This window comes from Theropithecus gelada, chromosome 9 (genome assembly GCF_003255815.1).
Source record: "Theropithecus gelada isolate Dixy chromosome 9, Tgel_1.0, whole genome shotgun sequence".
NCBI lineage: Eukaryota > Metazoa > Chordata > Mammalia > Primates > Cercopithecidae > Theropithecus > Theropithecus gelada.
The window spans coordinates 83,336,273-83,363,842 of NC_037677.1; the positions used below are offsets into that span (position 1 = coordinate 83,336,273).

Genomic DNA, 27,570 nt, shown 5'->3' on the forward strand with positions numbered 1-27,570 from the left:
CTTTAGTTGAATGCTTATTTTCAGCGTTTATTGTCTTGTAATTAATAATAAACAGACTATAGTTTACAAAAATCTACTGTACATTTCAAAATAGCTAGAGAGAATGATGTAAATGTTTTCAGCATAAAGAAGAGACAAATGTTTAAAGTGATAGATATCCCAATTATACTGTTTTAAGCTTTACAAACAATATAAAAGGATTAAATTATCACATGTACCCTCAAAATATGTACACCTATTATGTATTAATTTAAAAAGAAAAGCAAGAATAGAAACTTGACGACATCTTAATGAAAAGCATGACATTTTCATTAACATTCATTTATTAACATAATTTTAACTTTTATATTTTGTATTATGAGCAAGAGCTATATATCATAGAAAGCTAAAAATAGTCAAATAAGCAAGAATGAAGAAAACAAAAATAATTTGTTAATTCACTCACCCAGAGATAACCAATTAGCCTTGTGTAATCAATGTATTTTTGAATATAAAAATTAATACAAATGAAATCAGACCATACATTCGGTTTTGTAACCTGCCTTTTCCACTTTACTATATTTCACAAATATCTCTCTAAATTATTATATATTCTTCTAGAACATTGATTTGATTAGCTATACTGTATCACTGCGTATCCAAATATTTCTTTATCATTAGATATTTCAGTTGTGCCTACCTTTCATAACAATACTAATATATTCTATGAGAGGTGACAAGCATGAACAGTCTTAGGACCTTAACGACTTTTCTACTATGCAGCAAAAACAAAGATAAATGAAATAACTGGATCCATTATTAAGGCAACATAAAAGAGCTCAAGATAATGCATTTGAAATTGAATTTTTCTCTGCATTGGAGAAACAGGAGGAGAATAACCAAAGAGAAAATCACAGATCATGGCTAAGATGAGTTAAACAAAGCAGCAAATGAAGAATAAGAATGGAATATTTCTATAGCACCTTTTACATGCCAGGTACTATGTTAGGCACTCTCACATTCATTACTTTATTTATTTCATGCTTAAAAAAATCTTCAAGTTAGGTATCAGTATTCTTATCCTTTTTTAGACTAGAAAACCAGACCTCAGAAAAGTTAAAATCATGGTGGCAGAACTAATTTTTTTTTACTTTTTTTTAAGTTCAGGGGTACAAGTGCAGATTTATTACATAGGTAAACTTGTGTCATGGGGGTTTGTTGTGCAGATTATTTCATCACCCAGGTGTTAAGCCTAGTATCCATTAGTTATTTTTCCTGTTCCTCTCCTTTCTCCCACCCTCCATCCTCCAAAAGGCACCAGTGTGTGTTGTCCCCCTCTATGTGTCCATGTGTTCCCATCACTTAGCTCCCACTTATAAGTGAGAACATATGGTATTTGGTTTTCTGTTACCCTCCTCTGCAGCAGGTTCCACAAGTTTAAAGATGCTTCCATTTACATTTCAGTTCTGTGACTGTGTAAGTTTGCTACAGATAATGCAGGAACAGAACTGAAATTTCAGTGTAAGCTTGTCCTTCTTTAAAAATGTGGAAACCTACTACAGAAGAAAATTTTTGTCAATACTTACAAGTAAAATTAACATGTCCACTATGAACAACTTTTACATTTCTTTTCTTTCTTTAATTTAAGCCTTGTCTTGGCCCAAATTGACAAGTTCCAAATTAATATATGATTTATTACTAATGCCTTAATAACATAGAGGAGGTTCTGGTTAATATTTTTTTCTAGTATTGTTTTTAAAAACTAAGATGTTGCATATTGGGACTTTGTGTGATGTCTTCATGGCTACATTTTGAAATCTTATGTATATGTATTCTCTATTAATTTTGCTACAGCTCATGATGCATGACCAAAATGCATGCTACCACATGAATTAATTTCCAAAATAGACTTAAGATCAATTGTAAATATTTTTCCAAGGTGGATATTAGAGCTTTATATCAAGCAATGCAAAGTAATATTTACTTAGCATCATCAGGCAAATTAGACTTCAGTCATAAATCCTTCACCAACCATTTCAGTACTATCTAGAATTTCTTTCATGTAAAATTCCCAGGAGATACTCAAGGGCTGAAATTCCTGCTAAAACCACTTGTACAACTCGCATGTTACAGAAAAGTTATGTCAAGGCACAATTAAACGTTGAGGAAAGACTGGATTCCATTTGGAGAGGTCCCAGTGGCAAGTGAAGCCATCATGGATTTGAAATGCACATGGAGCACATCACTGTACAGGCCCCAGTGGCTTCTCACTCAATTACAAAAGAACACTTCTCTGCTTACCAAGTCAGAAATAGTCTTTGTCCCCATTCAGTTTTCTTATCCAATTTCTTCTGAAAAATCAAATCAAGATAGTAAACATACTATTAAGAGAATGCCTCTATTTCCTAACTCTAAATTGTTTACCACGGTGCAGATATTAAATTAATATTTGCTGACCATTTTGTTAAAGTCGAGGATAATTACTTTAATTTTTAACCAAGAAACCTTCTAACTTTAATTCTGTGTTTATCTTTTGTCTCCTTTCTGTTCTTCTCTGCCTGTCATTCACACTGACCATTTCTTTTGTTTGTATAAACTTTTGGGGTGTAAGTGTAATTTTGTTATATGCCTAGATTGCAGAGTGGTTAAGACTTTTAGGGTATCCATCACCCAAATAATCTACATTGTAACCATGAAGGAATCCCTCATCATCCACCACCTTCTCACCTCATTACTTTTCCAGATCTCCATTGTCTATCATTTCACTCTCTACCTCCATGTGTACACATTATGTAACTCCCATTTATGAATGAGAACAGATTTGTTTTTCTGTGCCTGACTTGTTTCACTTAAGAAAATAGCCTCCAGTTCCACCTAGGTTGCTGCAAAAGATAAAATAAAATGAAATAATTTCGTGATTTTTTATGGCTGAATAAAATTCTACTATATATTATATATATAATACATTAATACATAATATATATACTATATATATATAATTTTCTTTATCCAATTGTTGATGGATACTTATGTTGATTCCATATCTTTGCCATTATGAATATTGCTGCTATAAACATATGAGTGCAGGTATGTTTCTGATATATTGATTTCTTTTCCTTTGGATAGATACCCAGTAGTGCCCAACTACCATTTCTAGTTCTGTTTTTGCCAAGCTATGCTTTCATGACTCTTTAAATGTGGTTTTCTAGTATGTACTCCTCTTACCTTTGTCTTGTATCTTTCCCAATTTACCATTTGAAAGACTTTAAGAAAAAAAAAAAAAAAACAGGCCAGGCATGTTGGATCACGCCTGTAATCCCAGCACTCTAGGAGGCCGAGATGGGAAGACTACTTGAGCCCAGGAGTTCGAGACCAACCTGGGCAACATAGATAGCCCCATCTGTATTTTCTTTTAAAAAAATTTATACATATATAATAAAATACTCATTTTCCCTCTTTCTCTGTTTCCCTAGCTGCCAACTTAATGGTACACTAGGGCAATAAGACCTTCTACCATTCTCATAACTTCAGGCAAATCTAGATAACAAATCTCACCCAAAATCCTCGCTTAGTTTTCTTTCCATGACTTGGTTCTTCACGTGGGATCAGTTTTTTAGGTACAAGATAAAAGTGTTTCCTCTTTCTAGCTCAGGGTTATAATCAAAGAGCAGGACATACTATCCAGCTAACAGGTTTAGATTTAGAAAAGTCAGAATGTACTACCCTGCCTGTGTCTCTCTTCCAACTTCCTTCTCGTCTATTTCCCTGCCAACTTCCCTGAAACTGGACCCACTGGCACCTGAGGCCAACAGGGTCAGGAACTGCAGCTCCAACTTTGCCCAATTTCCATTGAGTAGTTGCAGCCAAGTGACAAGGTGAGCTATTCATTCCAACCCCTCTCTGCCTTTCAGGAAGGCAGAAGTCTTGAACCCCCAATAATTTCTGGATCTTTGTTTTCTTGGTCAAATAGTCACTGGTGTTGCAAATATAAAACCAGAAAGAGATAGAAAAGTGTGTACAAATATCAATTTTATATTTTAATCACTCTGCACTCTGAATTTTTTTACTTTTCTTGTCTCTCTCACAAGTATGATGACATATTCATAAATGCGGAGAAACCACAAAGATCAATTTCTTATATAAAACAAATCCATTCCAGGACAGAACTTTCAGGAAGTAACTGGAAAAAGAGAAATAATAAGTATCAGGACTTTCAATTCAGATTAATTTTACTTCTGATTGACTGCAAGTCACTGTAATTTATAAAATTGCTGATCCAAACTTTTGCTTTTCTTCTATAACTATCTATTAAGCACTTAGCATAATGTCAAGCTGAGCCTTCTGGGCAAACAAAGATGAAGTACAAGATAGTCCCTGTGCTCAGAAAGCTCACAGTTTAGTGAGAAAGTTAGACATGGAAGCCGATAAATACAGTCATGTGTGAAACAATAAAAGGACATACAGGTTTTCTTTGAGAGCACTGAGGAGCTGACACTTAAAGGTTACCTACAGAGGTTGTCAAAGAAAGAAAGCATCACAGAGCGAAGATGTTAATCAAGTCTAGAAGAATCAGTAAGGCCAATGTGGCAAAGTTAGGAGGCATGGGAAGGAAAAGGCATTCCAAGCAGGGAAACTGGAGGTGTAAGAAAGCATGGGAAGGCCAAGTGGCAGGGCATGTGAATGACACCGAAAGGGGAGTCTAGGATCTAGTCCTGAAGGGACAACGTGTCATGCTAAGAACCTGGGACTTAATCCTTCTCACAGTTGGTTTTGAAATTCTGCCTCTTAGATTTAGAGATTGATAATTATAATAATTAAAATTATATAATAGCTACTTTTTATTGGATATTTATTAAATGCCAGAAACCATTTTAAGTATTTTAAATGTATATTCATTATTTAGCTCCCAATATTAATATTGACTCCTCAAAGAACATTATGATGGATGTATTATTATCCTAATTGTATTAATTTAGTATTAGTAGTAGTATTTTGAGACAGGATCTCATTCTGTCACCCAGGCTGAAGTGCAGTGCAGCTCATTGTAGGCTCAACCTCCCAGGCTCAAGTGATTCACAGCCCAGGTAGCATGACTACAGGTGCATGCCACTACACCTGGCTAATTTTTTGTATTTTTTGTAGAGGTGAGCTTTTGCCAGGTTACCCAGGCTGGTCTGGAACTCCTGGACCTCCCAAAATGCTGGGATTACAGGCATGAGCCACCACATCCGGCCCCCTCCTAATTTTATGTGTAAAGAAACAGGCTCAGATAGCTTCCTCTAGGACGAAAGCGGAAGAAGAAAAGATGGGACCCGCCGGGAGGATTGGCCAGGCGCAGTGGCTCACGCCTATAATCCCAGCACTTTCCGGAGGCTGAGGCGGGCAGATCACCTGAGGTCAGGAGTTCGAGACCAGCCTGACCAACGTGGAGAAACCCCATCTCTACTAAAAATACAACATTAGCCAGGCGTGGTGGCGCATGCCTGTAATCCCAGCTTCTCAGGAAGGTGGGGCAGGAGAATTGCTTGAACCCGGGAGGCGGAGGTTGTGGTGAGCCAAAATCATGCCATTGCACTTCAGTCTGGGCAACAAGAGCAAAACTCCATCTCCAAAAAAAAAAAAAAAAAGAAAGAAAGAAAGAAAGAAAAGAGGTGACCATTTTTACATAGCAGGTTTGGTGGTGAGGATACATTTGAACCAAGTGTTCCATTGCTAATAAAAACATACTGTCTGAGAGGACAAGGAGACACTGATCGCCAGTTAATGGAAGCTGTAAGAACTAGAGGAAGCCCTGGCTTTCAATACTTTGTGTCCTTTCCTTATCCCATTGTTAGAAGGGATATAAAGAAGAAGGGAAAGGGGAGGAAATTATACAAGCAGGAGTTGACATTTCATCAGGCCCTTTCTGGAGTTCTTTTGCTGTTCCTCTACTCTGCTTCTCTCCTCCAACATGAGCTATTAGCAAACCTAGGGCAATTCTTCACAGGTGTTTTCTCATTTCATCTTCACAACAATATGATGCACAGTCTGCTCATCACTCCAATTCACAAATGAGGAAATTGATGCTTAGAGACAGTATGTGAATATATGATTCTTTCCTGTAATATTGACTGTAGCCTTCCCCTCCATCCAATCTCCATCTTTTTTGACCCTTTCTGCTCTCAGCCATCCTCAACTAGATAACAGTGCTGTGCCACAAACCTGTGGATTTTCTCCACAGAAATTTTATAAGTACACTATATTTTACTTAGTCTGTATTGATATGTATTAGTTGTACATATTTTGAGGGTACATGTGATATTATGATACTTCTATACAATGTATAATGATCAAATCAGGGTAATTAGAATATCACATCAAACATTTATTTTCTCTTTATGTTTGTGACATTATGAATCTTCTCTTCTAGTTATTTTAAAATATATAATGAATTATTGTTAACTATAATTTCACTACTATACTATCAAATACTAGAACTTCTGTCTTGCTGTACCTTGTACCCCTTAACCAACTTCTATTCATCTCCTTCTCCCCATTACCTTTCTCAGCCTCTGGTAACCACCTTTATACTTTTAACCTCCATGAGATCCACTTTTTGTATTCTAGTTATTGATCTTATTTATTATCTCTCTCACCCCCTATAAAACTCCATGATATTTTGGGGGATGAGAGGTTTGGTTTTTTTCTCATTTCCATCCCTATGTCTTGAAAATTCTTAGAAGACAGTAGATATTCAATACATAAATTCAGAATTAATAGGTGATAAATACTCATGAATACTTTTCTCTGTCTTTCCAAAGTCTTAATGCCTGCCCTGTTTGTTTTAAATTCTATTGCTTCAATAAGATAGTTTGAGAACTATCCTTTCATAATTCTGATCTGAAGAACTTACAAGGTGCTAAATTAGAAGATGTATTGCAAAGCCTTTATTTCAAATTGGCCAATATGTTTAATAAAAGTTTGACTTGCTTAAAAGAAATATTTATCTGGGATTCAAGTTCACTCCTTAGAATAGGTCAACACTTTGAGAGGGGGTTGTTTTTGCAAAATAAAAATTAAAGATTAAGTGTTTCTTGTGGCAAATTTTGAATTTTATTTCCATGCCCTGATTCCCAATGACGTGACACTATAGTTGAGATATTATACCGATTTTCTCAATAACTTCAGAATGAATTTATATGTGATCAAAAGACCTTTCTGATTTCAAGATACCTTTAATAACCTTTACTAATTATTAACCAAAACTAAAGGCAGATTTTGCAAATACAAACTTGTCATTTCACCATGACTGTTATCTTTTTGATGGAAAAGATGAAGTTCAGCAAAGAACAAATCTACAACTTGGCCAGAAGACGGTAGACTTTGCCTTCAAAGAGTTGTAACACGTACATAAATAATCTCATCAGACCCTATCCTTACTCTTGCAGGTTAATTAAGCACAGTGGGAGGGTTTGAGAGTGTCCTCATGAAAAGACAATTTTAGTAACATTTGGGAAAAGAGCAAAGGTTAAATTTTATCTGAAAGACTAGTTTCCTTTGTAAGTCTTCAAAATGTTTTGCCTTTTGCAAAGTATAGACGCTGAAGCTGGCATGTTAACTTACTAAGTTAGCAGATTCCCCCTAAAACACGATGCCCTAAAGCCAGGCAGAGGGTAGAACTGGCAAACAGAGAGCATTAACTGTATGCTTCTTGAAACAATCAGTGAATGCAAACTGAATTGCCCTGGGTCAGCAGCAAGCAAGAACAATCAGAAAGGTGAAGGCAAGAATGTCCATGTTTATATAAAGAGGATGACATTGTTCTGCCCTAAAAAGAGCTAACTCTGTATAATCTCATGTTTTCCTTTGATATTCTAAATTATACTGAAAATATACTTCCTTTTTTTTTGAGACAGAGTCTCACTCTGTTGCCCAGGCTGCAGTGCAATGGCATGATCTCAGCTTACTGCAACCTTCACCTCCCAGGTTCAAGCAATTCTCATGCTTCAGCTTCCCAAGTACTTGGGATTACAGGCATGCACCACCACTCCTGGCTAATTTTTACATTTTCGATAGAGATGGGGTTTCACCACGTAGGCCAGGCTGATCTCAGACTCCTGACCTCAGGTGATCTACCTGCCTTGGCCTCCCAAAGTGCTGGGATTACAGGGATGAGCCACCGCACCTGGCAAAAATATTACTTTCTAAATGATACTTATCTGTTAGCTTGGGGACATTTATTTGATTATACTACTTCAGTAGTAGAATACCTATTTCTATTACTAATAGTAGTACTATAGTAATACTAATCATAATGATAGTAGTAATAGTAATAACTAGTAATTATAATACTCTAATGATAGTAGCAATAGTAATATTAATAGTATTAGTAACACTACTATTAGTATTGCTATTGCTACTAATATTACTATCGCTACTACTATTACTATATTGGTATTATTACTACTATTAGTAATACTAGCACTGTCATTACTAATAGTGCTACAATTAGCAATACTAGTGCTACTAGTAATATTAGCACTAATATTAGTGTTATTAGTAATGGTTGTACTATTAATACTAATATTAGTAGGTAGTCCTAATAATATTGTTATTGTTACTAATAGTAATACTCTATTACTATTCTGTCATTCAAGTAATAGCAATTTTAGTAATAGAATACCTTAAACCTGCATTTTTCAGAAATGATCACTTCAGCTTCACTTTTTTCTTTCACCCAATTTTTCACCCAGTTTCTTATATTATAAATGATGTCTTCATTCTGAGCCTTTAAAGGACAATGTGAAGCAGTACATGCATATGACAGAAAATTTTCAAAAGTACCTATATTCAAATACATTCAGGTTGCATTTGATTCAGATCATTGTAAAACATATTTCCTCTGTCCTGGTTGGCAGAGCACATTCAGCAGGGTGAAAACCCAGCATAGAACCTTCCCTGAGCCACTGATAACCGCAACCCAGTGTGGCAGCCTTCACCTCTGTGTATGTGGGAAACTCCAGGGCCTCACACTCCCACAGCTTGGAACCTTCAAAATGGACATTATCTTGTTCTGGGAACCTGTGGATATGAGCAACCATCACATTTGGAATGTGATTCAAATCTTGTTCCCAAAATAGGAAATATAGACAATGAAATGCTGAAATTATATATTTGTATCTGTATACACAAACATGAACATATATAAACTTTCAACACTTTTTAGAATTTACAGAAGTTTCATTGTACTCTACCGAACACGTCTGTGGTATGTGATCTGGATGTTAGCAAACCCTTCCACGTCAACTCAAAAGCATCCATTGTTCTTGCTTTGTTAAAATTAATGTCACATTTTTATTACATAGAGTACTTTGCATGATGAGTTCTGTGTATATGATACTGGCACATTTTGTTCTAAACGTTTGTCTTTGGAGAATAAGTAGATAACTATATTAGTGGACATATAGACTAAAGATCAATCTCTGAGAATTCTGATGCCTTATCTTAGTCGTTAGAATTAGCGACAGTGCCCTCTTCCTGCATCTGTAAGGAACATCCTTCATATTATTTTAATAGATGTGAGTTGATCTGTTTTGGAGTATTTGGTGACATACTGAGATAAGTGGATTCAGAATTGCTAATCTGCATTATAATTGGAGAATGGGTATTGTTCATTTTTTTTGTTTCTAAATTTCAACTAATATTGTGCATTTTTAAAAGTTTTTTTAGAGTACATTTACACAGCCTTGTTTGTATGCTACTCTTAGTTTCTCTAACTTTAATGACTCATTTACAGAGAATATTCCCTAAAGATGTCCTTCATAAAAAGGAGAAGTTTGGACTTGACAACAGTAATTTACTTAATTTATCTTAAATTTGGTTTCAGTGAGCAACCCTAATTAACCTGATTTTTTGCTGATAATCACTCTCAATGGAATCAAATCACAAATCCGGGGATGGATTGAGCGGCACCCAGAAGGAAGCAGCCCTCCGCGCACTGGTCCAGCGCACAGGATATAGCTTGGTCCAGGTAGGAACTTCTTGTGAAATCTGCTGAGACTCACCACTGAATTTGCACAGTGGTGGGAATATTAGTGGTCCTAAGATGCAAAATGGGAATGGTCAGTTACATAGCTCTTTAAAGAAATGTCCCTTTCTAAAAGAGAAGGAAATTGCAACATTTCTGTTTTGTAGATGACCCTGAATTCATAGGATGTAACCTTCTGAATGTAACCTTCTTTCTACTCTAAGTTATCAGTTCAACCTTAACTTGTCGCAGAATCAGTGTCCACAGTTACAGAGACTACCACAAAAAGGCAGCTAGAATTTGCCACCCAACGCTGTGAAGTAGCACCACATTGGTGTTTCAGGAATCAGCAGAAAATAAACTACAGCAGGAACCAGGCTTAGCTTCCAGAGAGATCACTGCACACATAAGACTTCTACATGTGGGGTCCAAGGAATGAACGCTTTGTGTCTAGCTGCTGAAGTTTATTTTCTCAGAACACTTGCTCATCCAGTCTAGGATATGTAATACTAACTTCTCTCCATGTTCAGCATTTTGTAAAAGGAAAAAATAAAACACCACAATCTTAAAACTGTCTATTTGTAGACACTGTCTTTTAGAAATTATCTGTGTGTGTATATATATATATCTATATATATCTATATATATATCTTTATGATATCTTCTTTTAGAGAACTAAAATGCATTAAAAAATGTAGTGTTAGATACATATATTATCTTATTTAAAGAGAAAAATGGTGCTTTTCTACAGTAGGAAAAAATATTTTAATTTCTCAGCTATTTTCTTTCACTCACATATTTTCCCAACTTAACCCAATCTAGATACTACTATGAATTCAAATGTCATGTGTGATTAGCAATAAAATATACAATAGTGTCCTTTCATTAGATGCTCCTTTGTCAGTTGCAAATTTTACATTTATTTTATTTAGTTAGTTATTTATTTATTTATTTTTGAGATGGAGTCTCGCTCTGTCACCCAGGTTGGAGTGCAGTGGCACAATCTTGGCTCACTGCAAGCTCCGCCTCCCGGGTTCACACCATTCTCCTGCCTCAGCCTCTGGAGTAACTGGGACTACAGGCGCCCACCACCACGTCTGACTAATTTTTGTGTGTGTGTATATATATACATATACTCACACACACACACACACATATACATATATGTATATATGTGTATATATATGTGTGTATATATGTATATATGTGTATATATATGTATATATATGTGTGTGTGTGTGTGTGTATGTGTGTGTGTATATATATATATATATTTTTTTAGTAGAGACGGGGTTTCACTGTGTTAGCCAGGATGGTCTCGATCTCCTAACCTCGTGATCCATCCACCTTGGCCTCCCAAAGTGCTGGGATTATAGGCGTGATCCACCGCTCCCGGCCAAAATGTACATTTATTTTTAATTAATTTTTATAAATCATAGCATGCTTTGTTAGACATAATATAATGATAAAGTTATTTTCTTCATCCTAATTAAGAGTGTTAGTCTTTTTTAAGATTTCAAAAAGTTTCTATTATTTCATAGGTGACTTTTTGAAGTTTCATTTAAGTCAATGGAGATACTGACATATTAGTTTTTTTAATACTTAAAAGTCAAATTATTTCAGGCTCATTAATAAACTTTTGAAAAGAGCGTTTTCTTTCTTTTTGCAATCAACACTTTCATAAATGTTATAAAAACAAGAATGTTTTTGAATCTTTTTAAAATTTTGACCTTGATATTAGAAACATTTGTGCAAAGACAGTGGAAATAGAAAACATTTCAACCCTTTCAAACAGCAATCTGTTAATATTTACATATAAGAGTGTTCCCTTTCTGGAACTGTATTTCTAATGACCCATAATATAAGATAGAAATATGTATAAATCTGTCTAGGGTGAGATTAGCTGTAATGCATATCACAAACTTAAATGTATAAATATAAGAAAATTATTAAGTGAACTATGAATGTGTAATTATTATACTCAACAAGCAGAATTTATGAAAAATAATCCTAAAACAATATCAATTGTCAATTACATTAAATTCAATTCTGGGTACTGGTTCTTCCTTTTCCCCCAGATGAAATTCAGGTTAAGTCTCATAACTTTTCTGGTAACGTCCAGGTAATAAAAGATCCTTCACTAAAAAAATTGATATTTTTTCATATTGATGTTATTCCAAACTAGATCGTTTGGAATAATAGTAAAGACATAAAATCGTTCAAAGTTAGAGTTATTTCCCTTTCCCAAGTATGTCAGAGTGGAGGATAATTTCTTTTCTGTTTTTCTGCACTGTGTTTTCCTCTTTCAACACCAGTTTGGTAACTACAATTTCTGACTCCTGATGGAAGCAGAAGGGAGAAATAAAAGCAAAGGAAATGATGAAGGGAAGCTTTTACTGAGCTACCTTCATTGGGTTCTTGGGCCTAACAGGTTATCGAAGCTTGTGAGATTCTTTGTAGGATCCTCAGACACCTAGCCTTCTGCTGGGTTCTCTTTGATATTTGAAGCAGCCCTCATGGAGAGGATGGAAGATAATCATTAATTCCTACATGTGGCCAAACTCTGGTCCCCTGGAGACACACATTCCCTGGAATGTGGAAACACCTAGCAAAATCTGGAAACACCCCTGGAAACACCCAGCAAAATCTGGAAGTTGAGGTGACACAAAGCAACCACCTCTCCTTGCCAACAACAAAGCTGCAGGCCAACCCATTGTTCACAGTGAGAGATTTCAGAACTGAGTTAGACCCACCAGCTTAGTGTGTTCCCCAAACACAAAGGCAGGGAATACACATCAAGCTGTCTAAGTGGTTTCTCCTGCTTTAGGCAAAATGATAGGCGCCTCCCAGTCCCTCCCACTTAGGGGGAACTAAGACTCACAACACAACAGCAGTTGTCTCCAAATATCTTTCTGTAAATTCTAAAACTCCTCTCAAACTCTCCAATCTCTTTTCTAAGCTTAGGGTGTAAGGTGACAGTTAACAATAGAAAAATAGTTTCCTGCTACCTTCTCATCCTGCTTGGCGCTCTAGTCACTTGGTTTCATACCTAAACCAGAGGCCAGAGTTAATGATAATTTATTACATGTTTCAAAATAGCTAGAAGAGAAGATTTGAAATGTTCCTAACACAAATAAATGTTTGAGGTGAAGGATATCCTATACCCTGATTTGATCCTTACCTGATTTGATCATTACATATTGTATACATATATTAAAATATCACACATGGACTCCTTAAATGTGTACAATCATTATGCATCCATTTTAAAAGTCCAATTCCATCTTAAAATCTTGTTACAGATGAAACAGTATTCAGTTACTAACAGTAATCATATAAAAAATTCTGAAGGGCAATTGTAATACATTACTGTTAAAGCTATGAAGAAAGCTTGCAAATAATTTTTTTGAAAAGAGACCCAAGTAACAATGGAGATAATCTTACTCCATTAAAAAATTTTACTACATTGTAAGGTCAAATGTTATGATTTAAGAACATTTATCTGATACAGAAAATAATGATATGTATAATTTAAAATATTTACATATAAAATACTCCTAAAATATATGGCCAATCTTTATTTTACGTTGATCTTATCTATTCAATAATATTCAGAAAATGTTTATAATAACGACTTAGACCACAAGTTAATTGTAATAATAATAATAATAACAAAAAATATTCTAACTGCTTTGTGTATACTAACTCATCTAGTCTTTACAATACACTGTATGGTAGCTACTATGTTTATCCCCAATTTCCTGATGAAGAAAACAAGGCACAAACAATTTAGGTAACTTGTGAGATGAAGATTCTGTTGTTATTGGCCAAAATTTTTGGTTAGACTCAGAAAACTAAGAGTTGTTATAATGTTGTTGCAATGTGACTTTTAAGATTGCAATTTTAGAGATCAGCATGCTACAGCATATGAAAAACATTTTTTTGGAACCTAAACTTTGTAACATGATTCACTTTAAGTAATATTCATTAGCAGCGTGACTGTTGAATCAGAAGTGCTTCAATAATGTAGAAGCCTAATGTTCCAAAAGCTAGTTATCTATACCTAAGTCCTCTAATCAAAAATGTAAATACCTATATAATTCAATCATTTTGAATGAATTGAAGAATGCCTCCTGATTTTGGCTACAGAGTGTGGAAAATTATCCAAGACTTTAAATCAGAAGGCCTATAATCTAATCTAGTCCCTACCGCATATGAGTTGTACAATCTTGAATAAATCCCTTAACATCTCCAGGCCATAATCTCCTGGAAGATCAGCTAGGCAATACCCAACTATTTGTCCATGATTTTTGTGATTCTAGTATCTTCTGAATCTACTCACTGGTTAGCACACTGGACTATTCGGTCGAAAGGGTAGCCTAAATATGTAGAAACACAACTTCAAACTCTTTGTAACTTAAGGAAAATCCTTTAGTCTTACTAATACTTCAGCCTTCCTACTCTGGATTATACAAAAGATTAATACGATTATCCAAAAAGAAAGAAAGAAAGGCAACATTAAGAACATCAAGTTTACTTTTTTTAAAAAGTTTTTGTACAAAAATTAAGATAAAGAAACATCCTAATACAATCCAAGAAGCATACCCATAAAATGATAGTTTAGAATTTTATAAATTAGGGTTTGAAGGATTTACTTTTGCTGTATCTTTGCAGTCTCTGATATTGAATGTTGAATATTTGCAGAACAAGAATTCAAAAAACAGAGGGTGATGAATTTGTGCTCTCTTATCACTAGCAGGACAAATACAGCTATCAAAAATAGAATTTTGTGAGTTACTTAATAACGTGACCCAGGCTTTTATGTAGCAACTGATGCAATAATGCCTGCTTCTAAGGGTTTGGAAATATGCTTTGTGATATCTTTTTAAAATAATTAAATATCTTTGGATATTGATGGCTGAAGTTTTTATCAAAGTACTTTAGAGAATAAAAGAGACGTAATGCAGTACCCCGCATACAGTAAGTATTCAATACATACTCTTGATGAAAACTGTCTAATGTTACTAAGTTAAACTTTAAGCTTCATAATTGTATTATGCCTTGTAAAAATATTTTTAAAGAAAGTATGCTACAGTATTAACATGTGAATAGTCTTTGTCTCTGGGTAATGGAATTATGTATGGGAATTCTTTTCTCTACTTTTTTATTCTTAACTGTACTTACAAATTTCAAAAGCTAGTATATACTTCTCTGATAGCTAAAGACAAAAAAAAAATCACATTATGATGAGCCTTTCCTCAAGAATGTGTTAATGATGTGGGTCATAAACTATGATATGTGATGCTCCTCCCACATGAAATTTTCTCCTCAGAACTAGAAAAATACATTCTCATAGGTGAGCATATTCAGAAACATATACACTTCCACCCAATGTGGTGTCTGTTGACATCAAGTTTAATTCTACTGCAACTAAACCTAAATGTATATTTAATAAAAATCACCCTCAAGTAGTCTGAATATGTTTAAAAATAGACTCATTATATCCAATATATATAAAATTTAAAATGTGGTGTGTATTAGCTTTGTTTACCCAGTTATCCTATTGGTAATCTATTTTCTAAAAATCGTTACAGCACAATTTTTATGAGGTATGATAGTCCCCTTGCTTTCGTAAACCAGTGATCATCCTACATAAACATCAAGATTTTTTGTTTTGTTTTGTTCTTCTCTTTTGCTTCCTTAGTCCCTATTATTGAGAAAAATGTATTAGTGCCAGGTCTTGGGATTATAGAATATAAAAATGCAGTGCCTGACCTAAAGTTCATATAAAGTGGGTGAAATGAAAAAGAATGCATCCAAAATTTACAACAACAACATAAGGCAGCCTCAAATGAGCAATACAGCTGTGAGTACCAAAAAGATCAGCATTTTCTGTATAGAGCCTTAAAAGTGACAATGCTCTTTGACCTGAGGAATGAGGACAAACATTTAGGCATAATGATGTTCATCATGCTGAAATTTTTAATTTTTTAGAAATTTAAACTTAAACATATCCTAAATATCCAATATAATATTAATGGTCAAATAAACTATGATCATTCTTATATTTTCAAATTATATAGTAATATAAAATTATGATTTCAAATAATTTTCAAAGACATGGAGAAGTATTCAAATTTTAACATTTAGTTAAAAATCTGAAGGCTACATATAAATTTGTGAAGAATATTTTAAGAAATTATTCACATATAATAAAGAATATTATAAAATAACAAAGTATAATCTCTTAGTTTTTCTTGCCTGATGCTCTTCTTCATTTTCTAAATTTTCTATAATAAATGCAGATCATTTTTATTACAAGGAAAAAATCTCATAAGGCAGAAAAGATTTCTAAGGGTCATTCGGTCAGGAGTAAAAAAAAAAAAAGAAAAAAATCATGGAAAAAAACTTCATGATTAAATTTGGGTGATAAGTCCCTAGGTTCACTAGACTATTCTTTCTAATTCTACATATACATGAAATTTGTTTAATATTGATATAGTCCAATCCTTCTGTTTTGCAGTTAGAAAATAAGCCCCAGAGGTACACAATTATAAATTAGGGGTCAACAAACTATGCCCCACGAACCAAATGTGGCTATAGCTTGTTTATGTAGTAATTGCAGGCTATGAATTTTGTTTTTTTACATTTTAAGGATTTTTTTTTTAAAAAAGCCTAAAATATCAACTATTTGGCCTTTTACCAAAAAAAAAAAAAAAAAATTGCTGACTCCAACCTGATTCCTTAACCTAGCGCTCTATATTAGAAGCGAGTCTAGGTTTTAAAGAAAATTATTTAATTTAGTATTTAATCTTCTGTAAAAGAAGTAGGTGCATCCCTTCTTGTGCTGCCTATTCACACCAACTCAAGCACTGGGCCCTCACTCATTCATTTATTAATTCATTTGTTGATTCCACCACAAAGAGAGACACGTTTCTACCTTTATGAAGATTAGTCTCATAGAAAAGATAGAAAATAAACAGATAAAGAAACAAGCAAAGTAATTACAGATCATGGTAAGTGCCAAGAATGTGATAAACCAGGTTGTATAAAACAGAAAGCCAGGTGACCTTCTTTAGGAAAAATGACAGTGGAAGCTAAGACTTATAAGATGAGAGCAAATGTACTTTGCAAGGAGCCAAGTATCCCTGGAAGAGGGAACACACAAGCAGTACTCCTTAAAGAAAATATTTATAAAATACAGAACACTTTTGGGTAGTGAAGACATTAATGTGTCTTAATCTCAAAGATCTAGTGAGATTACAGCAGATAAGTAGGTGGCTTTCATCCTTCCCTTCCTCTATTAATCAGCCATGGACCTGGTGTCCTGGGAACAATCTCCTCAAGCTAGGAACAAAGTACAGTATTCTATTCCCACCCCTCACACTTTCCTTTCTATGTATACTCTCTTGTATGGAATTTCAATGAAATCACTTGTTTTGATTCTAATTTGTTCAATTCTTCAGCAAATACAAGCCATCAGGTACAAAGGATGGCGCTAGATCAAGTCTAACTAGAATACCGTTCCTCTTCTAAGAGTGCCCCAAATTAAGTTAACTCTCCATCCATCTTTCCGGTTTGAGATAATGTATTTAGGTAATTTTAATTGAATGTTTCTCAAATGGCATTTTTTTCCTATAAATAATACAATAAAAATAACCTGAAGGCCTCGGGTTTACTAATTGGCTTCATCTAGACTGGCTCCAAGAGGAGCAGATGGAAAAACACTGTGGCATTGACATTCTTTTTCAACCACTGCACAAAAAATCCTAGGGACAGAAATAGGAATTTGACTTCATGGCAAAATATAGCTCCTGGGTCCTACTTTTTCCTCTATTGCCTGTTCTCGCCACCTGCTCACATCCCTGCTATCCAAGGACTTAGGTCATTCACCAAGTGCATGGATACCAACTCTTTAAATAGGTAGCAATAAGCATCAGAACAGGATGGGACCAGTAGATCATCACAGGGTCATGCTTCCCTAAGCTTATCACCCCAGCCACCCAAAGGCCAACTTTATTTTAAAGCTCAGAAGCAATCTTTCTTCTACTAGCCAGAGATGCCATAGCATGGTGCAAAAGACTCCAAATGAAGGAGCAGTTCTGCGAATCCCTTTATGGAGGGGGTGTGTGCCCAACATTTGTGGGAACTTCATTACCCCAAGGAACACAGATATGCTCCAGAAGCTATTATTTCCAAATAGCAATGAATTTCTCCTCAAATAGCCTCATAGGGTGTTGGCTATATGTGAAGTCTTTGATATAAGATTCAAAATCTTCATAAACTACACAAGGTAGTGTTTTCCCTTAAGCTAGAAGCACAGAGTTTTTCTATTTTATCAGCTTAAAAATTGGTGTGAACCTCATGACCCAAACATGGAGAAGCATGACCAGGTCTTGTGAACTTTGGACTGTGTGTGCTGACAAATTCACAGTTTTTTAAAAGTGCTATTCATTTGTTAGTACTGATTGGCAAATAAAATTAAGTGACTCTTCACCATCAGAACCTGAAAGCTTACCATTATGAGATGCAAAGACAGCTTTCAAACAAGCTAGGCAAAGAAGAAATTATTGAGATCACAGTTCCTTGCAGTCATGAATTTGTATAGGATTTCAGCAGCTGTGATCCTTTATAACATTGTTAAAGAGGTGCTGAGCAGGGAACCAAGATGACATTAAATGGTACATTGTCCACATCATTAAATAACATCCAATCCCATATAGAGAGAATTATTCCACTTTCAGTTCTCCTTCAGGCTTTTAGGTGAGGAAAGTTAGTTGTTGGAGGTATGATTTAAACACCTCTCCAGGCCCTGCTAACCTTTTTAAGTCCCGAGAGCAGGACTAGAACGCAGAGCTTTTAGTAGATGACAGTGTCTAGGTAGAAGTTGATCATGATTTCCCTTGTTTGCAATTGTTTTTATAATTACCGTCCATTTGTGGGAAATGATACTGATATTCCACTTATAAGAACAATATATATTTTCTTTTTGGTATAAGTTTATTTAAGTAACAAAGTGAATCCACGCATAAAGTCATTAGGTAATTAACAGAATAGGTGTCAATTGGACATGGAATTGGAGATACACTGATTTTTAAAATTACAACAACATCCTCTTAAGGCTCCAATTGACTAACTCACAAAACATCCTATGAACATTTTCCTCCATTAAACATGATATCAAATTCAGCCTTCCTTTCACAAGCACCCTCACACTCCCACAGGACTACTGCAATCACCTAGTCAACCCTCCTACTCCTTCATAAATGAAATAAAGTCAGAAAAGATTTAGTGCCTTGCCGAGTCCCTCAGCTTGTCAGAAATTAAAATTTACAAGGGTGTTGTAAGGAGAAGAATGATTGTATAAAATTCCTTACATGCCTCAAACCCGGTGCATTAGATGGGATTATGTTTGGCATATGTTGAACTAGGAAAAGACAGAAGAGCAATTAACCAAACCAAATGTTCTTTATTATGTCTTTATCTGCACATGGGAAGTTTCTCATAACTTAATCAGATCTAGAAGCAATAATAATAATTAATTCCGAAAGGCAAATTGTATCTGTAAGTAAACAAAATGTTATTGGGCCTATTGAATAAATTACACATTCTGTAAGGATAAAAGCCCCAAACGGATTAAGGAATGACTAAAGTTGTCATCTAATTACTTCTTGGAAGGAATTTAGAGGTTCCTATAGATGGAAGCAGTGTGTCTGGGCACGTGCCCAGAGCCAGAAGTGAGCATGAGCACAGCAATTCCTGACCTCAAAAAAAAGGAAATAATGCTTTGCAGTCCATCGTTATGCAAACTTTGCTGGAAAAGGTAAGCAGAGGGTCGTAGAAGTGACTTGGCATTTTACAGATTCTCTTTTATAGAAACACACACACACAAATGCTTTTTGTTTTCTAATTTTGAAAAACACTCAAAAAAATTTTCTGTTTTGTAATTTTGAAAGATAAAATGTTTTGTTTTCTAATTTTGTCTATTTTCAAATTCAATATTCTTATGAATGACCAAAATCTTACATTATAAGAAGTTTTGCAAAACACAACATTTTAAAAAGCCTATTTTCTTTTGAATGCTTCAAATGTTGATACTGAATAATCCTTAAACATAAAGGGAAATTATTAAAATATGTTATTAAATGCATCAATGTGATAACATAAATTGCTTCTGCTTCCATAAGATAGTTAACAACTTCAAGTGAAATTAGGATTAATTTCCTTGGAAATAGACTTTTAATAGTCAACCTTCCCAAGTGAAACAGGAAGGTGACTCATAATTTACTAATAGTTGTTTCCTCAGAAGAACTATATCATACATTTTTTAAAGATAAAAATGTCAGGGCTTTGTAAAAAGTGAAACCAATAAATGAATTTTCAAGAGCCAAGAGCCATTTGCATCTTTCTTCATGATTTTTGCCATAGATACATGCCACCAATATTATTTATTTAGAATTCATTCAATCAACTCACTATTTTTAGTCATTTACTTTAAAAGTAAACTTTTTCTCACTTATGTAAGAAACCCACAGGTTTTGTGTGCTAATTATGCTTTTTCTAATGTACATTAAAATAAATGCATAATTATTAAAATAAGAAATATTGACCTATAAACTATCTAATATCATCCTCATATATTTTGGAAACTCTAGGCTGTATGATGATAAAGCTAAATTAATATTTGAATATTATGTTCATATCCTAGCTTTTCCTGTCATTGTTTCTAATTCTACATCTCTACAAAATTTCCACAACTCATTTAGTCTTTATATCACAATGTTTATTACTCTTCATACTTTAGGAACATTATATCTGGCATTCATGTTGCATATACCTTGTAAAAATTGTAGAAAATAACTAACAGAAATAATGCCAACTTCTACAGTATATTAAGCCAAATAAATTCTGCTTTCTAAATTCCAGTCTAAAAACAGATTTTACCAACATGAAATCACTGATTTTAACAAGATGTGAAGGTGAACAAACTATACAAAATAGATAATTATTTTATATACAATTTAAAAATGAATATTCCCTACAACACTGTTTGTTGTCCTCAGGCAATAAAAACTTTGGAAGAGACTAAAGGCAAAATCACACTGAAGAGGGTCCTGTTGGTACATTTTAAGGCCCCATAGACTTTCCTTAAACTATCTATCACATAATGAAGGATCTAGTATATAGGTGGAATACAATAGAAATAATGTCTAATAAATACTTTTATTCAATTTCACAAATCAATAACTAGGAAAAGGCAGTATAGACTCATGAAACACAAGTGACATAGTCAAGAGAGATGACCTCCATGCCTTGTTGTCAACTTTAAGAACCATACACAGGAGTTTGGTCACAGAACCACTGTTCTGGGCATGGTCCTGGTGACTGGCAAGCTGATAAAGGCTTGAAGTGCTACTAAGCAAGCGTAGATTGGCCAGGACCCAAGGGAACAGGAGCAAGAATAAATACAAACCTGGTCAATTGGAAAATGCATAGGAAAACATCTGAAACAAGTTTAGTTATGAAAAATACACAGTTTCTTCCCTCTTACGGAGAGGGGAAGAAAGAAACAAAGAACCAAAGGGAACCACAAAGATGACTACAAACTTGAAATATGAACTTTCCAAAGAGCCATTAAAGAGACTGAAATTACTACTCAGGAAAAAACAGGCTGAATGAGGGTTCATTAATTAATGTCCTTCCAGTTATGAATGAGCTTGTTTATGGGAAACAGTAAACATCTGGTGTCCATGATTGGTGAAGTTGAGCAGGAAAATAAATGTAACACACAACATGAGGATTTAAGAGGCTGGTAAGCCTGAGAAGAATAATCATCACAATTTTTGAATACTATATAGGCCATAAAGTTCACCAAATTGAGAACTGCAAGGAAGCATGGAAAAATCAATGATAGGACCTTTATTCTAGTGTTTTCTACAATAAATTAAACCAGTGTGATATTAGACAAGTTATGTATCTCTGGCCTTAGTTTCCTCCTCTATAAAATTAGTATATTGTGTTAATGTAAAAATGAAAGAGAGATAATGTAACTACAAGTGTCTTCCTATTTTGTCTCTGCTGTTTACTGCTTGTATGAATTTGGACATATTTTATGCCTTGGATTCCTTGCCTATAAAATGAAAATAATAGTAGTAGCTTCCTCATAGATTTGTTGAGAAGATTAAATGAATGTAAAACACTCAGCAAAATACCTAATTCAATTGGAGATAGTTGTTTTTTCTGCCATTACTATCATGTGCAACTAACAGAAGCTAACTCTAACTGGCTAAGTAGGAAAGAGTTTATTGAAAGGATACTGGTTCACAGAAACTTTAGATATGGAGAATCCGATTCAAGGGTAAGCTTTTAACAACAAAACCCAAAACCACATCACATATTTGTCATGATAAGAAAATGTTATCTACCATCACAGAATGCTCAAAATTAAAGTTTGCACCATTTGTGAATTTTGCATCAGAACTCAATTTTAGTAAAGGAAACCATGATTGTCCATGGTTTAGTAAAGGAAACCATGGTTTTCCAATAACCATGATGGCCCCAGCTGCAAGGAAGGCTGGAAAAATCAAGTGTCTGTCATTTTTAAGTTCTATAGGAGAAGGCAATTTTTGCCCAGATTCCCCAGGTATATAACAAGTTCAAATGCTCAGTGGCCAAAATTAACTCAGTTCATTCAACCTCCATGCTAAGACGTATGGCTTAGAATGATTTATTGAGGAAGGTTTTGTGGGTTTTATCCAAGGTCAAGAAGATGATAGACATAATCTCTTGAAGACTCAATGGCTCCATCATGAAGGACTTGAAATATCTGTGATAGGAGGAAATTTCCAAGTAATCTTGACATATGAACTGAGTAATTGGGTAGGCTCAGCATCCAATATTTAAATTAAAGCCACTAGATTTATAGTTAGAAATTGTGGCCTCAATTGTTAATTTACATAGGTGAAGACTTTCCACCTCTTTGTATATGACTCTAGAGAGACAAAGGTTTCTAAGTCTTTGATTGGAAAAATAAAAGTTTCCAGAGTTTAATAAACATTCTCTCATGAAAAGCAAAAATCTATATTCTTTTAGTCTGAACTATTAATACATTTGTGCTGCTGGGGAGAATGCTTCCCTTGAGGAAGACATCAGCTAGGAGGGAAAAGACCAGTTATAACTGGGCTTTATCTATTTTAAACTCCTCAACTGAGAAAATAGTGCCTGACATATTAGCAACCCAGAACCCAACTGTCCTTTCTGAGTAATGGACAGCTATTCTAACCCCATGACTAATGCCCAGTGCCTGTCTTAAATTGATCTGAACTTCCATTACTGGTACATTCCAAGACCAGTGGGTGGCTCACAGAGCAAATCTCCCCCACTGAGTGAACTGCAGGGCATTCCTGAACTGGTCAGACTCTTTACAGTCTCAAAAAATATTCTTTAGATTTTTTTCATGTGTTTATTAAAAAAAGACAATTAATATGCTTTCTTGACCAATTATTTCAGATTATAAGCAGGTAAATCCTGCTATACACATCTTACGCATAAATGGTTGGCATTTTCAGCAATTATAGCAATCAAGCAAGTTGAAGATACATTTTAAAAGGTCAATCTGAGGGTTGTCTATTTATTTTCAAACTACCAAAGCTTTTCAAAGCAGAATTTCTGGAATTACCACTTTACTATTATGGAATGAAAGTTTGGTTTCCTCAACTTGAAGGGTAAAAATACCACCGAATGTATAGTAAATTTATTTCTATAATCTGTTGAATGTTATACACATCAAAGATATACAAAAATTGGCTCAGAGGAATCATTGTCACCCAAATGGAGTTTGTCCAGGGAGGAGGATGGTAATTTGGCAATTCAGGTTGAGTATCTTTTATCCAAAATGCTTAGGACCAGAAGTATTTTGGATTTCAGATTTTTTTTAATTTTAGAATTTTTGCATATGCATAATAAAGATATCTTGGGGATGGGACCTAAAGTATAAACACAAAATTCATTTATGTTTCATATGCACCTTACACACATAGCTTGAAGGTGATTTTATACAATGTTTTTAATAATTTTGTTACCCTTCACATGAGGCCAAGTGTGGAATTTTCTACTTGTGGCATGATGTTGACACTGAAAAATTTTGAATTTTGGATTTTGGGGTTAGAAATAAGAGATACATTTTTCCAAATATTTTATGTAATAAAACGATTGGAAATTAAAATGATTTTAAATTGTAGTAGGGAATTTACTATTTAATGGCATGATATATTTTTTCATAAATAAGGAGTTTTGTTTGTTTGTTTGTTTTGAGACAGAGTCTCGCCCTATTGCCCAGGCTGGAGTGCAGTGGCGCGATCTTGGCTCACTGCAAGCTCTGCCTCCCAGGTTCAGACCATTCTCCTGCCTCAGCCTCCTGAGTAGCTGGGACCACAGGTGCCCGCCACTATGCCCGGCTAATTTTGTGTATTTTTAGTAGAGACGGCGTTTTACCGTGTTAGCCAGGATGGTCTCGATCTCCTGACCTAGTGATCCGCCCACCTCGGCCTCCCAACATGCTGGGATTACAGGCATGAGCCACTGTGCCCAGCCCTTCCTTCCTTCCTTCCTTCCTTCCTTGCTTCCTTCCTTCCTTCCTTCCTTCCTTCCTTCCTTCTTTCTTTTCTTTTCTTTTTTTTCTTTTTCTCTCTTTTTTTTTTTTTTGAGACAGAGTCTCGCTCTGTCACCCAGGCTGGAGTGCAGTGACACCATCTCAGCTCACTGCAACATCTGCTTCCCGGGTTCAAGTGATTCTCATGCCTCAGCCTCCCAAGTAACTGGGATTACAGGCACGTGCCACCATTTCCAACTAATTTTTGTATTTTTAGTAGAGACACGGTTTCACCATGTTGGCCAGGATGGTCTCAAACTCCTAGGCTCAAGCCGTCCACCCAGCTCGGCCTCCCAAAGTCCTGGGATTATAGGCGTGAGCCACCATGCCACACCAATAGGGAATATTTTAATGTATGTATCTGTTGTAAGCGGCTTCCATACATCAAAGGAGCAAAACGGAGAAATTAAGCTGATGAACTTTGACGCCTGACTGCCTGGGTTCAAATTCTGGCTTCTCCACTTCCCCACCATGTGACTTTGACAAATTACTTAATTTATCTGGGCTTTGGTACCTTGTGTAAATGGGATAATAACAGTCCTTAATCCATGACATTAAGTAATGATAGAGCAATATCTGACATACAGTAAGTGTTATATAGGTATTTGTTTGAAAATAAGTAAATAAATGTGTCTGAAAATATCGATTGCACATATTTAAGGTAATTATTGGTTGAGATATAAACCACTAAATTACCAAGGTTTGGGGTTTTTTCTATAAGCATAAAGACTTCCATTTCTCAGGTTTCTCTGTGATATCAAAGTTTTACTACTGGACAAGAATATTAGGGTAAGAAAAAAATACAAGAACTCTCTAGGCAAAAATTTAAATATTCAGTTAGATTAAAAACATACTCAGTTGTTTAAAACAAAAAAAAAAGGAATCCAGGTAAAGTAGAAGACTCATATGACATTTTTTAAATTACTATTTTTAAAAACATTGTAGGAATTATTATAAATAAAAAAGTGATCATGACCACAGACACCACAGACATCAATTAAATAATGTGATCCAAAGAACCTTTGTGCTAACACTTACAAAATAATTGAGAAAGACTCAAGTTGGTGTATATGAAGATTTAACAGGGACACCACAAGCTGCTTTACTGCAATTTTAAACAACAAACAACTGTCATACAAAACAGTGTCTTTAAACAACTAACGTATGTCTTTTAAAAATCTACATAGAAAAATATTTGAAAAGGCCTATGAAATTTTAAACAGTAACTACTTCTAAGGATGAGTAGAGTCATACATTGGATAATTTTTCTTTTTACTTTACATGTCACCATGTTTTTTCCACAACATGTATTATTTTATAGCATAAAACTTCTTAAAATATTAGTTGTAAAAGTTAGTAATGAACTCCTGGGCTCAAGGCATCCTTCCGCCTCAGCCAGAGTAAGTTCTAGTGTTCTATAGCACTGCAGGATGACTACAGTTAACAATAATATATTCTCAACATGTAGTTGTAAATAGCTAGAAGAAGGCTATTCCTTGCGTTCCCAACACAAAGAAATGATAAATGTTTGAGAGGATGGATATACTAATTACCCTGATCTGTTCACTCTTTGATGTGATAAGAAGATAGATCTCTTAAGTATTCTTACTTAATGAAATTAAAAAAGAAAAAAAAAACATATTGGCCTAGCAGTTTACAAGTTTTCACAATGTTTATCTCAAGCAAGCTGCTGAAGCACAGAGTGTGGTATTATAATCCACATAAAAAGCTTTATTTTTTCTCCTTTAACCAGTCCACTATTATTATTTGTCAATGATAAATACATTCCTTATTGTGAAATGATTTTGAAAAATACTCAAGGAAACTGAATTAAAGACTTGATCATTTTCTTCTCTCCTTCACACCTGCCCTGGATTTGCAGGAAAATGGACAAAGAAAATATGGTGGCCCTCCACCTGGCTGGGATGCTGCACCCCCTGAAAGAGGCTGTGAAATTTTTATTGGAAAACTTCCCCGAGACCTTTTTGAGGATGAGCTTATACCATTATGTGAAAAAGTGAGTCCAAGTTTAACATTTAATTTTTCTTATCTTTCAAAGGAAAAATACTATTCTCTTCACTTTGCTTTCATTCTCAGCCTTTTTGGTCAATGATTGTTTCTATTCAAATTACCATTCGTCAATTATGGACAAAGTTTCTAGTGATTGTCCCTTTATAATCACTGCCTTGACCTAGCTCTTGTCCTGTTACTGACAGCTTGAATTGCTACTATTTCTAATGACTTTCAAATCTATATCTTGTTCCCCAATCTTTCCACTGTCATGCCATCTAACTACAAACTATCCATCTACAATAATCCTACAACAACCTGTCTACAATTAGATATTGCTCCAACTTGACATTTTAATATGATTTTATAAAGTACATTTTCATTTTAAAAGAATGTATACGTTTGACATGGCTCAACATGTACCTATAATCCAGAATGAAATCTTCTCCAAGTCTGAATTTTTCATCTACCTAAATGCATCAGGAAGATTAAGAATATGGCTTTTCAATTAAAGGAAGAATACAAAATTCAATTTCATTTTTAATAATTTACCGAGCAGTTTTTAGCAACAAGCACATTCCTGAAAAATTTAGTAAATATGATAATTTAGCTCTCTGCCTAAATGCCAAAATCAAATTTTGTGTGTATGTTAACAGCCTCAGATTCAGAACTGCACCTAATTTTACACATACAATCCCTGTTGGCACAAGGACAAATGATGAGGACTTAATTCTGTAAGAATCTTATACATTGAATCTGAAAATGAGCATCAAGAAACACCTGAAACATAGAGATGAAACGTGCGCAAACTCTTTCCTAATGAGCCCAGAAGAAATAGGTGTTCATTACTGAATACATGGGGGTGGGGTAGGGTAAAGCTGAGCTGAGAAGTGGCCAACCACAAAGGTAATGGCATGTGCTTAAT

At 34.7% G+C, this 27,570-nt stretch overlaps 1 protein-coding gene across 2 annotated transcripts in view; it reads left to right on the forward strand.

The window, feature by feature from the left end:
* A1CF (APOBEC1 complementation factor) overlaps positions 1 to 27,570 on the forward strand; it is a 77,918-nt gene that overhangs the window by 15,722 nt on the left and 34,626 nt on the right. Inside the window, exons 2-4 of one of the 2 annotated variants that reach the window (XM_025396359.1) lie at positions 9,845 to 9,988; positions 19,664 to 19,808; positions 26,518 to 26,652. In XM_025396359.1, the coding sequence (XP_025252144.1) occupies positions 19,788 to 19,808; positions 26,518 to 26,652 (156 nt within the window). In that variant the 5' untranslated portion in view covers positions 9,845 to 9,988; positions 19,664 to 19,787. The remainder of the gene's footprint in view (positions 1 to 9,844; positions 9,989 to 19,663; positions 19,809 to 26,517; positions 26,653 to 27,570) is intronic. The other variant, XM_025396358.1, reaches the window with a different exon arrangement.